The following is a 13,627-nucleotide window of genomic DNA, read 5'->3' as shown; positions in this document are numbered from 1 at the left end:
CCTCTCCTCTCTTCTATTTTCTTTCCTTTTCCTTCCATTTTTTCTCTCCTCTTCTTTTTTCCTTCCTTTCTTCTTCCCCTCTCTCTCTTCCTTTTTTCTTTCTTTCTCTAAATCAAGAAAACAAAATTACTCCAGAAAAAAGATGAACAAATGAGATTTTGTGAAGTCCTTAATGCTCTATATAGCTAAGATGTTATCATTCTAATGCGTTTTTTTCTAAAGATTCAAAGCATTAATCCTGTATTGCTTTGTGATTTTTAAAGTACGTATCATTTGCATAGAAATTTTGGTCCATCTAGCCTTTCTGGGCTCTGTAGAGCCAGAATCCTTTGTACTATAAATATGCCAGCATCTCTTCACTCATTATAACCAGCTCATTCTGTATTTTTAATGATTCCACTTGCCTTATTAAAGAAAATTGCAGAGGAAATCATCAAAGAGAAAAGCTAGGGTTCCTGGGGAGTTAAAAGCCCTGGTACTGGGCTGGCTTGTTCCAGTTCTGTGGTTAGGACAAATGAGTCAGCTTCATTGTGTATTTCCCAGAGAGCAGTTAGTCTTGAGGTTCTTCAACTGTGGGTGTTCAAAAGGTAAAAGACATGCAGTGTGGTCTCCTTCTAACCCTAATTCCTTGAGTGTATCTGTTTCCTTGGTTTCTTCCTGCCGTTTCTTTGGGTGACATTCCTCACCATGGACTGTGCGACAAAGGGAAACGGAAGTCCTTTAGACTGAGATGATGGTTGGTGACAAAGAGTGGTGACTGTGATGCTGTACATACTTGGTTTTTCATAAGTGACTTTAGTTATTGTGTTCCCTTCACTAGATTTAATATCAGAGGAACAACAGTAGGTGATAGAATAATGAGGTAATGCAGTATGCTCCTTCATTTCTTCTTTACGATGGACTTGCCAGGTCTTCTTCTCTACAGCTAACCACCTTTCCTATTAACAGTTAACACTTCCTCTGGACTTACTGAACGCAGACGTGCTAAGCGTTATGAACAGGTTGCTTTTCACAAACTATTTCTCTGCATGTGCTGCATGGGAATAGAATGAAAAGAAATTTCGTGTGTGCAGATGTAACTGCTGTTCACTTCAAGTGTGGTGACACATAGTCTAAAATAGGGTCCTTCAAATATCTGGTACTTGTTTCGATAATTGGTTAAAGAGTGCAACTTATGTTTTCTTAAAACTTGATTGGCATACTAATTAGCAGTTTTTGTTATTCATATGCACTTTTAATTATGTTCACTTAATTCTGTGCTAAGTCTTAAAATTCTGATTTTTCAATGCTATTTTCTTGCAAGTAGCTAAATAACTTAAGAATATCACATACCAAGATGATATACAACCCTTAAATATATCTCTAATTGAAAAGCTGAGAGTGTTACACAATTTTTAGTAGAATTTTTAAAGTGAACCCTATATTCTAACAGTCATCTACCCAAGCTGCTTACTGAAAAAGATTAGCCAAACTAAAAAGTGGCATGTTTTTTAGGTAATTATCAGTTTCTAAAGTAAAGTTGTACATCAAATATATAGTAGCAATCAAAATGTAAAAATAGTTTTTATATGGAATACAGAAATAGTAAAATAAACCAAAAATTAGCATAAATGTATAGTAATTTCTGCTTAAAGCCTGTCCTCAGGACCTTAAAGTAAATTTAAATCCATTTTTACTTTTTAAAAAATGCTACATTTCAAGCTGGAGAGATGGCTCAGCGGTTAAGAGCACTGACTGCTCTTCCAGGGGTCCTGAGTTCAATTCCAAGTAGCCACATGGTGGCTCACAACCATCTGTAATGGGATTGGATGCCCTCTTCTGGTGTCTGAAGACAGCTACAGTGTACTCATATACATAAAATAAGTAAATAAATCCTTTAAAAAAAAAGCTTTATTTCTATTATTGCATGTATACTTGAGGGCGCACACTACATTGTAGGTGTGACAATCAAGGACACTTTTGTGGAGTCTATTCTTTCCTTCCACTTTTATGAGGGATCCAGAGATTAAATCCAGGTCACCAGCAAAGCCCTCAGTTTTGTTTTATGCTGGTCTTTGTAGGCTGTTTTGACATTAAGATATATTTTGAAGTCAGTGATTTTGTAAATGTTTCTGTTACTGGCTATTACTTTTTAATTTAATGATACCAAAATTGAATTAATTCAGGGCTTTTTGATGTTTTTAACTTTCTAAACTTTATCCCAAGTATTCAAAGCTGGTTTCTGCTTTTAAAATAAAGATTGCAACTAAAAAGTAACGTGTTGTTTCAGGTGGGTCTTAGAAAGGCTAAAACCATATAAACTGTGTGAGAAAGAAAGACTGATGTTGAAACAGAAAATGTCACTGTACAGCCCCTTTGAGTGAATGAGATAGGACTCGTTCTCTGCCTCAGTTTTTATGTAGAGATTTATTAAATAAAATTTTAATTTAAGACAACATTTTTCTGAAGTATCACAGCTTTTTAAAATTTCTTCTGAAATAAATTAGAAATATAAAAGTATAAGAGATGACAGTCCTCACAAGAGACTGTCATATTGTATAAATATGCTTCACTGTATTGCAAATGCACCACACCGTGTCACTGTCTCTTTGAATAATAAATAAAATGGCAGTGGTCCTCTACTCTTTCTCCTGAGATCTCACTGCCTTCTTCTGGTGTCCATCCTCAGCTGGACTTTGAGAGATGAGATTGGCCAGGCTGGAGTGGGCACAATCGCACAACCTGGTGATCTCCTGTATTCAGGTGTCACCCTTTTGATGCTGGACATATCTCAAGAAATATCCTCCTTCTCTGCCTCCAGAACAGCTGGGACTTCAGACATGCACTTCCATGGCCCTGGACCTACTGTTTGTATAATCTACTTCCAAGTTCCACACACAAATCCTCAGATGACGGTTACAGGTGTAGTAAGTCTATACAGTTCAGGGAAAGGTGAATGATATGGTTATCTTTTATATTTATTAACACTTTTAAAAATGTCTTTCAGTGGCTGGGGAGATAGCTCAGTGCTTGCTTTGCAACCAGTAGGGGCTGAGCTTGGATTCCCAGCATGAACCTAAACACTGGGCGCAATGGGACACCTCTGTACCCGCATCATACGAGCATGAGGAGACATGCGTCCCAGGATTTCACCAGCTAGCCAGTCTAGCTAAAACTGAAGGCGACACCAGAGGGGTCACACACACACCCAACACAGATGCTTGTCAGTGGCATTTGTAGTAGTATACAAAGACGTTTTCTAAATCTTTTAAAAGAATTTTAATTTTTGTTGCTGTAACAAATGTGATCTTTAAAATTTTTATGCTAATTGGGTTTTGTTGATTTTTTTTAGAAATATAGTTGACTTATATCCTAATTATATTTCCAGTCATATTAATTTTCTAGCATTTCTATTACTTAGCCTATAGATTATTTTGATTTTTTTAAATATAGAAATTAGACACAAATGTAAATTTTATATCTTACTCATTTTTTTTCTTACTGTAGCAGCTGATAAGTATTAGGTATTGTGTCTTTCCCTGCCTGTGAGGAGGATGCCCACTGATATGTTTAGGTGGTTAGGGCTGTTGGGAGGAGCTTGTAAAAAGTCCCCAACACTCCTTTCTGTCTTGCTGTGTTCACAGTCTCTATTATGAGTGGGCTAGGCTTAATCAGACACATTTTCACTCTGCCGAGTTACTGTGTTTTTAGGAGTTTTTTCCTCTCATTGTATTAAATAGCTGATATTATTCATTAGTGCTTTGAAAATTCTGGACCAATTGATTTTACATTTGCTTCTTTAGTCCTTCAATAAGCTTGTTAGTCAAATGCTCTGTTACTCTGCAGAACAGTTTTATGAATGCTATTTATTTATTTATTTATTTATTTATTTATTTATTTTGGTTTTTCGAGACAGGGTTTCTCTGTATAGCCCTGGCTATCCTGGAACTCACTCTGTAGACCAGGCTGGCCTCGAACTCAGAAATCCACCTGCCTCTGCCTCCCAAGTGCTGGGATTAAAGGCGTGCGCCACCACTGCCCGGCCTTATGAATGCTTTTTAATTTGCTTTGATAGCTTAGAGTATACCAGTTTTTATTTAAAAATTTTTAAACAAAATATAGAAATACATAATTGCAACAAGAAAATTCTCACAATTTGCTTTTCTCTGAACATTTAGATTAATTTCTAGTCAGCTGAAGTTTTTACTGAGGAAATATGTATTTGTATTTTCCACAAGTTTTTTTTTGTTTTTTGTTTTTGTTTTTGTTTGTTTTTTGGACAGGGTTTCTCTTTGCAACCCTAACTGTCCTAGAGCTTTCTATATAAATCAGGCTGACCCCAAACTCACAGAAATCCACCTGTCTCTGCCTCTCAAGTGCTAGGCTTAAAGCATACACCAGGACCCAGCTTTTCCAAGACTTTTTTAACATGTAAAATTGCCAAATCAAAGCTTTATACATATTTTAAATTTAATATATAGTATTTAATTTTTAAAAAATATTATGTTCTGAAACTCCAGTACACTGCTGCTAAGAGTGTGAATCTGTGTAATCACATTCCCAAACTGTGACTGAAGCTGAACCTTGTGCACGTAATTTAGTGCAGCACTCACTCTAATAGACACACACCTGCCAGAACACACACACACACACACACACACACACACACACACACGCATGTGCAAAGCCGAGCAAATGCATGCCACTGAATTAAAGTCCACAAATAAAGCCATGATAGTAGAGGTCAGAAACGTTTCCCCTGGAGGAAGAGAAGTGACAGGAGCAGACACGGGGGAGACTCTAGATCTGATGACGCTCAGTCTGATAAACATGGAGAGAAGTTTGTTTGTTGACGACACTATCATCTTTTTTGTGCCTTTAGTCACTGTTAAGTCATTTGTCTTAACTACCAACTTGTAGTTTTAGGTCTTATGGACTTTCCATCTGCTGCATGTCAAAACATGGTGTTTTAAATGGCAAACCGAAGCTTCAGAATGAGCAATATTGGCTGTTAGGAGAGTATTGCCTGGATAATAAAGTGAGCTTTACGAGTCCCTTGTTCTTGAGTAGCTACTACTGCCACCCTCTCCTTTGCAGAGAGACTAGAATCTGCCTCGTTACCTGTGAGTCTCTCCTTTGGTGTGGAGCGTATAAAGGAGATGCTAGTGGAAGGTCTTCATTGTCTCTCTGACATCTGTTCTCTTCTTGACTCGGCTGCTCTTGGGACATCTTCAAATGATGTCAGAATCTGTTAACTCATTGGTTTACTCCTGTTACCATGTTACTCTTAGCTTCTTTGGGCTTTTTTTGTGGCCTTTATAAAGAGAAACATTTAAAAAATTGAATAGAGCATTGTTGTTTTTTTTTTTCTTGAGACAGCATTTAAAGTTGCCTTGGCCTCAAAATCCACTTTGTAGTTAAAGCTGGTCTTGGGTTCCTGATCCCCCTCTGCCTCCTAAGGGCTGTCATTCCAGGTCTAGATCCCCAAACGAGGCTAAATAGGATGTTTTACTTGAAGTAAAATTGTACATGAATTCTATCCGTGTGGTTTTATAAAATAGTACTACAGAAACTAGTGTGTCGCATGCTATTTTCTTTACTTTTTCAACCAGTACCAAGTTCCTAAGTGATCACTGAACTAAATATCTTGTTGTAGTAACTTAACTACTATGATGAAGTCTGCCTTTTTATGCTTTTGGTTGGAAGTGCTTTATTAAAATAATGTGTTTTAAATATATTATAGACTTATATTTTGACATTTTCAGTATTATTCAGAAATTGCTTGTGAATGTTTATTCTTGGTTTTTGTTTTAATATGCAATACATAGGCGCTCCGCTGTCGCCCGCATTCAGGAGTTCTTCAGGAGGAGAAAAGAAAGGAAAGAAATGGAAGAATTGGATACTTTGAACATTAGGAGGCCACTAGTAAAGATGGTTTATAAGGGCCACCGCAACTCCCGGACAATGGTACCAGCTGCTCATGGCATTCTTTGATGAGATTGCAGTTCGTGGTTTTTCTGTGGTGATTTTGTTATTTCTTTATTCAAGCATGTTTCTTTTAGTCTGGTAATATATTGCAAGAAAATTCTACCTTACTAAGGAAATATATGTAAGCTAGAAAAAATTATTTTAGCTTAGAATAAGAAGCTGTTGATTTTTGTTGTTGTTTTGCTTTGTTTATACTTGCCATCCTCCTTGGGAGTTTACTATTAACTTTTTTTTTAACTATTTTTTCTAAATTCTTTTCTTCTCCATCTCCAAGAGGATGTTGTCCCCCCCTCCCTCAACCACACCAGACCTCCCCATTCCCTGGGGCCCCAAGTCTCTTGAGGGTTATGTCCATCTTCTCTGACTGAGTCCAGACTAAGCAGTCCTCTGTTGTATATGTGTTGGGGGCCTCAAATTAGCTGGTGTATGCTGCCTGATTGCTGTCTCAGTATCTGAGAGATCTCAAGAGTCCAAGCTAGTTGAGACTGCTGGTCTTCCTATGGAGTCACCCTCCTCCTCAGCTTCTTCCTGCTTTTCCCTAATTCAGTCACAGGGGTCAGCAGCTCCTGTCCGCTGGTTGGGTAGAAATATCTGCATCTGACCCTTTCAGCCTCTCGTTGGGCCAGATCGTATGAGTCTTTTGCCCTTTACTATTACATTTTTTAAAGTTCATTTTACAACATTTTGTTAGTTTGGAAAATAAATCTGCATATGAAATCTAGATTGATTATAAAATATAGATACATTAGTTATAACACCTTTTAAACTAACAACTAAAAAGTGGCTTTGGTCACTCTGTTGCTCCTTGGTTTAATTTCTTCATCTTTGAAATAGCCAGGATAGACCAGGTGATCGAGGTCAGTTGTAGTGTTCAGAATTCCCAAATCTGCACACGCTGCGGAAGGTAACTAATGTAACTATTACTCTGTGTTACCGCAAAGTACTTGCAGATTGTTTTACCTTTTTTTAAGGAATAGGTAAAAAATAAACCGAAGTGAGTAAATAATTAGCTTTCCTTGTACATGTCATTGGTAATAACAATTTCATCATTTTTAAATGGATACTCATTTTTAATAGAAGTAACCAATTTGTATTTTATGCATTTTGGCAATTAAACTTTTAGATAAGACTAATTAAAGGTGGGCTGAGGATCTAACCGAGTGGCTGAGTGCTTGCCTAGTGTGCCCGTGCTGTCAGCTCATTTCTTAGCACAGAGGAGATGAAAGCACAAGTAAGCGCACAGCTGCAGTGTGGCTGCAGTGTGGCCTCCTTCCCCGCCTGCTTGTGTGAGCGCCAGGGGCAGCAGAAGCTTCAGGGGAAGTGATTCTTTAAGGCACTGTCTGCAGTATAAAGATCTTTTTATGCTCCTTTCATGTGTGTTTATTAAAATAGGATAGCTAGTACATGTATCATATTCCTTTGCTTGTTTGATTAACGATATGTTTACCTTCTTAACTCTGTGGGCTTCTAACAGTTAATGAAAAAAGTACTTTTTGTTCTTGGCAAATACAAAAGACAACAATTCCTTTATTCTATGAAATGTTGTTTCCTATATATGCTGAAATGACATGGTTTTTAGAAAGTTCATCTGTAAGTTTATACTTTTTTCCAATATACTGTTTTAAGCCCAGAAATTGCATTTCCTCATTTAGCATGTGTGAAGTACCTGTTGTGTGTCAAATCCTGTTGACATTTTCTCTTGGGGCGGGAGGGGAGGTAGGGATCCAGAAGGGAGGGCTTCCAATGCTTTTCCACCATGTTATTGCCCATGGTGAAGTGCTGTCATGATTTTAAGATTCTTAGAAGAAACAAACTTCAGCCTTTAATTTTTTTTAATAATTTTTTTCTATTTTTATTTTTTTAAGGTTTATTTATTTATGAGTACACTGTAACTGTCATCAGATACACCAGAAGAGGGCATCACCATTACAGATGGTTGTGAGCCACCATGTGGTTGCTGGGAATTGAACTCAGGACCTCTGGAAGAGCAGTCAGTGCTCTTAACCATTGAGCCATTTCTCCAGCCCCCTAACTTTTTTATTTTTAAAGTCAATTTATTTTCAACATGAGAATAGGATCTGCCTTTCTTTTGGTAACTGTGACTTGGGTATCCTGTTTCATAAAATCCCTCAGATAAAAGAAGCCAATTTCTGGGGTGCTAACTTTGTAATGAGCGGTTCCGATTGTGGCCATATCTTCATCTGGGACCGGCACACTGCTGAGCATTTGATGCTTCTGGAAGCTGATAATCATGTGGTCAACTGCCTGCAGCCCCATCCGTTTGACCCCAGTAAGTAAGACGTCTTCCTCACTGACTGGGAACTGCTGTGCTCATTCATCGGCTATAGCGACTATTACAGAAATCTGAATTATCTTACAAGTACTGCTAGATACAGTTATAGCTCTACATGGACTTAAGGAATTTGTTTTATGGATGGTTCACAAAGCCCTACCCCTAGCTAAGAAGATACTGGCAATTGAAGGCTACAAGGGAGCATCTGTTTCCTCAGGGATGTGGCTCCTGGAAGATCGTGTGCCCATGCTATGGTGGCTGGCGCTCAGGCACGTGCTGGCAGCATTCACTGATCTCAGTGGATTGAATAAATACACAGTTGGGAGGGGAGGCAGGACTGAGTATCCATCTGGGAAGAGCTGGAGAGGGACTAGAGGGTGGATTTAATCAGAACAGTGTGTACACATGTATGGAATTCTCAAAAAACAAATAATTTTTAAAGTTCCCAATCTCAAAAAGAAAGAAAAGAATGTGCGTGTGACAGATAGTCTTAAAAAATAAGTTTGTTCTTCTGATATTTAAGTTTTGTTGTCTCTTAGAGTCTGGCATGACATGTATTCAAAACAAACCTCCAAGCCTTTTTAAGTCCTCACAGGTCAGAATTAATTTACTAGCATAAAAGATAGTTGGCTTGTTCTTGCCTTCTATTTGAAGTGGCCTTATATTTCATAAGAAAACAATGAATAAGACATAAATTCGAGTGACTTCAAGTGATCTTAAATTTTTGTTCTATAGTTTGTTACTTTTAGGAAACATTTAAAGTATAACTAACAATTAATTATATAGTAAAAGACTGGAGAAATAGCTCAGCAGTTAAAAACAGTTGCTACTTTTTTTTTTTTTTTGAAACAGGGTTTCTCTGTGTATGTGAAGACTAACTGTCCTGGATTCTGAATTAGCTTTGTAGACCATACTGGCCTCAGACTCACAGGGATCTGCCTGCCTCGGCCTCCTGAGTGCTGAGATTAAAGGCACTGGCTAAATGTTTACTACTCTTGTAATGCACCCAAGCTGGCTCTCAGCACCCACATTAGGCAGCTCATAGCCACCAGACAATTTAAAGCAAATCTTTGGCTAGGTACAATCAATCAATCTCTCTCTCTCTCTCTCTCTCTCTCTCTCTCTCTCTCTCTCTCTCTCTCTCTCTATCTCTATCTCTATCTCTATCTCTATCTCTATCTCTCTCTCAATCTCTCTCTCTTCACCCCCCCTTTTGGTTTTTCAAGACAGGGTTTCTATCTCTGGCTGTCCTGGAACTCACTGTGTAGACCAGACTGGCCTACTCAGAACTCCGCCTGCCTCTGCCTCCCAAGTGCTTCGATTAAAGGTGTGCGCCACCACTGCCCAGCAGGTACAATCTTATATACCTTTAAACTCAATACTCAGGAGGCAGAGGCAGGTGGAACTCTGTGATTTCTAGGCCAGCCTGATCTTCATTGTGAGTTTCAGGACAGCTAAGACTATGTAGAGAGACCCTTTCTCAAAAAGCAAAACAAAACATCAAAAGTATTTATAGTAGTTTTCAACCTAAGTTTTGTTAATTTTGCACCCATGCTTAATATTTACATCTTGAATTTATGATAAAGATGTAAATTTTCTTTTTAGTTCTAGCCTCATCTGGCATAGATTATGACATAAAGATCTGGTCGCCACTAGAAGAGTCAAGAATTTTTAATCGAAAACTTGCTGATGAAGTAAGACTTTTACTATGCTTCTATTTTAATTTTTATCTAAAATGCTGTTTTAAGGGATAAAGTTTATTATCAACTACTAACATAAACTAAGACATTTGGTTAAGGAAGTCAAATCTTTAATCTCAGCACTTGTGAGACATAGGCAGGTAGATGTCTATGACTTCATGGTCTACGTAGCAAGTTCTAGGCCAGCCAGGGCTACATAATGAGACCATGTCTCAGAAAAAGAGGAGGAGGGAAAGGAGATCAAATCTTTTGAAAAATAAAAATGAGATAAGTAATACTAGAGTTAAAAATCAGATTAGTATCTTACTAATTATAATATTGACTTTAATAACACGTTAGGTATATATCTTAAAGAAAAGTAAGTTTGACTGTCATGCTTATTGTGTATAACAAAAATCATTTAAAGTTCTGTCTTCATAAAAGTGTTTTAGCTGAAAATAAATGGATTCTGAAGCCTGTAATCCACCACCATTCGGGAGACGAGCCACATGTCAAGACCCTGTCACAATAAGCAAAACAGAACAGAGAAAGGGGGGGGGGTGAGAGGTGGGAGGAGGAGAAAGAAAATAATCTTACTGTATGCCCCCTCTATAATTAAGTTTGAGCATAAAGAAGGGTTATATTATGCAGGAAAATGGGTAGAAACCAGATGACCATGTTTTGTTTTTTTTTTTTTAATTTTTATTTTGAGTTCTTCACAGAGGGAATTAGGACTACCCCTTCAGTGTGAGTAGGTAGAGGAACAAGTGAACAGATGCTTTTTCTTTATTGCTGTTCTAAGACTCCCTTATCCTTGGTTTTATTTGTTTTCATTAACATTTTTAGCTAGCATACAAAATACTGGGTCTCAGTGAAAGGGGGTGAGGGTGGGGGTGATTTTGCATCATCATTACAAACTTAATCATTGAGCCTTAATCATTCCTACTCCCTCTTACATCAAGAGTCCTTGTCTCTCCCCAAGACAGTCTCCCTTCTGCTTCCTGCTTATATCTGTGTGTATGTGTATAAAATTCTGCATATGAGAAAAACCATAGTTCTTTCATATCATATGTGTATAAAATTATGCATATAAGAGAAGACACAAGTATGTGGTCTCTGTATTATTCCTGTTACCGTCTCTTACCCCCGCTTTTCCTCTTAGATCTCTTCCTCCCCACTCCTACTCACCCTTCTGTCTTATGCATATGATGTATTCTTCCTGGCAGAAAAAACATACTTTGTCTTTCTGCATCTGTCTTATTCCACTTAACATGGTAATCTGGTTTCTGCCCATTTTTCTCATAATCTCACCCTTCTTTATACTGACTTAAACTTAACTGTGTATATACCACATTTTCTTTGTCTGTGGATATCTAGACTGGTTCTGTAGTTTGACTTTTATGAGTGTTGCAGCAATAAACATATTCATGAGTATCTCTATGCACTGCTGGCTCAGATTCCTTTGGGTATAAACATGGAAGTGGTACAGCTAAGTTATACTTAGTCCTATCTGTAGCCTTTGGGGGAGGCTTCATGCTGATTCCCACAGGGGCTGTGGACCAGTTTATTGTTCCACCAGCAACATCTTTTTTCACCCTTCCTTTCCAGGATTTCTTGTCACTTGTTTTCCTGATGATAGACCTTTTTATTGTGGTGAGGTGATATCTCAGTCTAGAATTTTTTGTTGTTGTTTTGAGTCAGGATCTTACTTTACAGTTCCAACTGACCTTGAACTGGCAGTGTGGACCAGGCTGGCCTCAAACTTGTCTGTGCCTGTGCAAGTGTCAGGATGAAAGTTGTACCACCTCACCCAGCTCCCACTGTAGTGACCTCCCTGATGGCTGATGGACAGGGTTGAACATTTTCTTTCTTTTTACTGGCCACTTATATTTTATTTGAGACTTTCTGTCCAGTTTTTTTCTCTATTTATTGGTTGGACAACTTGGTTTTTTGAAATTTAATTTTTTCTGCTCTCTGTTAGATGCACTGTGTACCCGGCTTTTTCTCCCATTCTAGACTGTCTCTTTACTATGTTAATGGTGCAGATGCCTTTTAAGTTGATAGAATCCTATTGGTTCACTGTTGGAATTATTTTTTGAACGATTAGAATCCTTTTCCTAATGTTCCTCTCTGTGTTTGTATCTTATAGTGTTTCCCCCTAACACTAATAGTGTCAAGTCTTAAGGATCCATTTTGAGTTGAATTTTGGGCAGAATTAGAGAGGTGGTTGATCTCATTCTATATGGACGTTTCAAGTTTTCCTAGCACCATTTGCTTAAAAGGCTCTCTCTTTAGTGTATGTTTTTTTGACACTACAGAAATCTTTCACTTTTTTATTTAAAGATGTATGTATATTGTATGTATATGTATCATGTATAATATGCACACCTTAGCTCTGTCTTCAGACTCACCAGAAGAGGGCATCGGATCCCATTACAGATGGTTGTGAGCCACCATGTGGTTGCTGGGAATTGAACTCAGGACCTCTGGAAGAGCAGTCAGTGCTCTTAACTGCTGAGCCATCTCTCCAGCCCAATCTTTTCACTTCCTTGAGTAGATTTATTCACGGCTCTAGGACATATTTATGTATTTTGATATTATTGCGAATGGGGTTGTTCTCATTTCTTTCTCAGAATGTTTACTATAGGAAAACTGATGCTTTTATATGTTGAGTTTTGTATACTGTTACTTTGCTTGAGGGACAAGAAAGGATAAAAGAGACTAGATATGGTTCAAGTACAAGATATGCTTGAATTAAATAAGGTAATTATGAAACCCATCACTTTGAAGTACAACAAATATAAATTAATTTTTTAAAGAAATGCTGGCCTCTGATCTTCTTTTAACTGGAAGTAATTGTTTGACATTGAATAGCCTTAAGATAGAAATATAGACATCACACATAAAATCAATGAAAGATATTTGTATTAAGACTTGCTAAATTTTGAAACTGTTTTCATACTCTTTAAAGCAAAGGTGCTGTCACTGTGTCAACTTTGACATACTTATTAATTGCCGTAGGTTATAACTCGAAATGAACTCATGCTGGAAGAGACTAGAAACACCATTACCGTCCCAGCCTCTTTCATGTTGAGGATGTTGGCATCACTGAACCATATCCGAGCTGGTAAGAACGTCTACTCTATTGTTAAAATCATTATTTTATTTGAAAACAGTAAGCCCTACCTTGTAGAGGTCTACGTGATTTTCTTAATGTCCAAAGTTGAAATCAACAACTTTGGAACTAGGATTTCTTTCTGTGAATGCTTAGCACTGTGAACTATTTCCTTATAAACCAAGTTTACTAGAAAATGGTAAAATGAAAGCACAGTCACTTGAGAACACTGTCTTAGATAATCTTCCCACAACACAACTGTACATAGTGCTTGGAGTACAGTGCACTGCTGGGTGTGGTGGCACTCCCTACACACAAGGGAGGTGGAGGGATAGATAACGGAGGCACAGCTGTCCAAAGTCACCCTAGGCTACATAGTAAGTTCAAGGCTAGCCAGAGATACATAAGATCCTACATCCACTAACAAAAAAAATAAAGTTAGGCTAAATATACTTTAACGTAGATTTATTTTTTAAAAAAATCAATGCCCTAATGAAAAACAAATATTATATGGTAAGAAGGTTATAATAGTGTATTTTTCAATAATTTTTTAAGATTTACTTATCCTTATTT

The 13,627-nt window shown here is 37.6% G+C and overlaps 2 protein-coding genes across 3 annotated transcripts in view; one reads left to right on the top strand and one right to left on the bottom strand.

Annotated features, from left to right (window-relative positions):
- Positions 1-13,627, top strand: part of Dcaf6 (DDB1 and CUL4 associated factor 6) — a 114,622-nt gene that overhangs the window by 97,380 nt on the left and 3,615 nt on the right. For both annotated transcript variants that reach the window (XM_028758332.1, XM_028758326.1), the window contains 4 exons: positions 5,808-5,946; positions 8,101-8,257; positions 9,866-9,954; positions 12,961-13,066. In XM_028758332.1, the coding sequence (XP_028614165.1) occupies positions 5,808-5,946; positions 8,101-8,257; positions 9,866-9,954; positions 12,961-13,066 (491 nt within the window). The remainder of the gene's footprint in view (positions 1-5,807; positions 5,947-8,100; positions 8,258-9,865; positions 9,955-12,960; positions 13,067-13,627) is intronic.
- Positions 5,183-13,627, bottom strand: part of Gpr161 (G protein-coupled receptor 161) — a 51,572-nt gene continuing 43,127 nt past the window's right edge. Inside the window, exon 7 of the mRNA XM_028758337.1 lies at positions 5,183-5,293. The gene's annotated coding sequence lies outside the window, so the exon portion shown is untranslated. The remainder of the gene's footprint in view (positions 5,294-13,627) is intronic.

This window comes from Grammomys surdaster, unplaced genomic scaffold, assembly GCF_004785775.1.
Source record: "Grammomys surdaster isolate TR1022 unplaced genomic scaffold, NIH_TR_1.0 130, whole genome shotgun sequence".
In the NCBI taxonomy this organism is placed as follows: Eukaryota; Metazoa; Chordata; class Mammalia; order Rodentia; family Muridae; genus Grammomys; species Grammomys surdaster.
The sequence above is the reverse complement of the archived record's forward strand: the minus strand, read 5'-3'. Positions and strand labels throughout refer to the sequence as shown.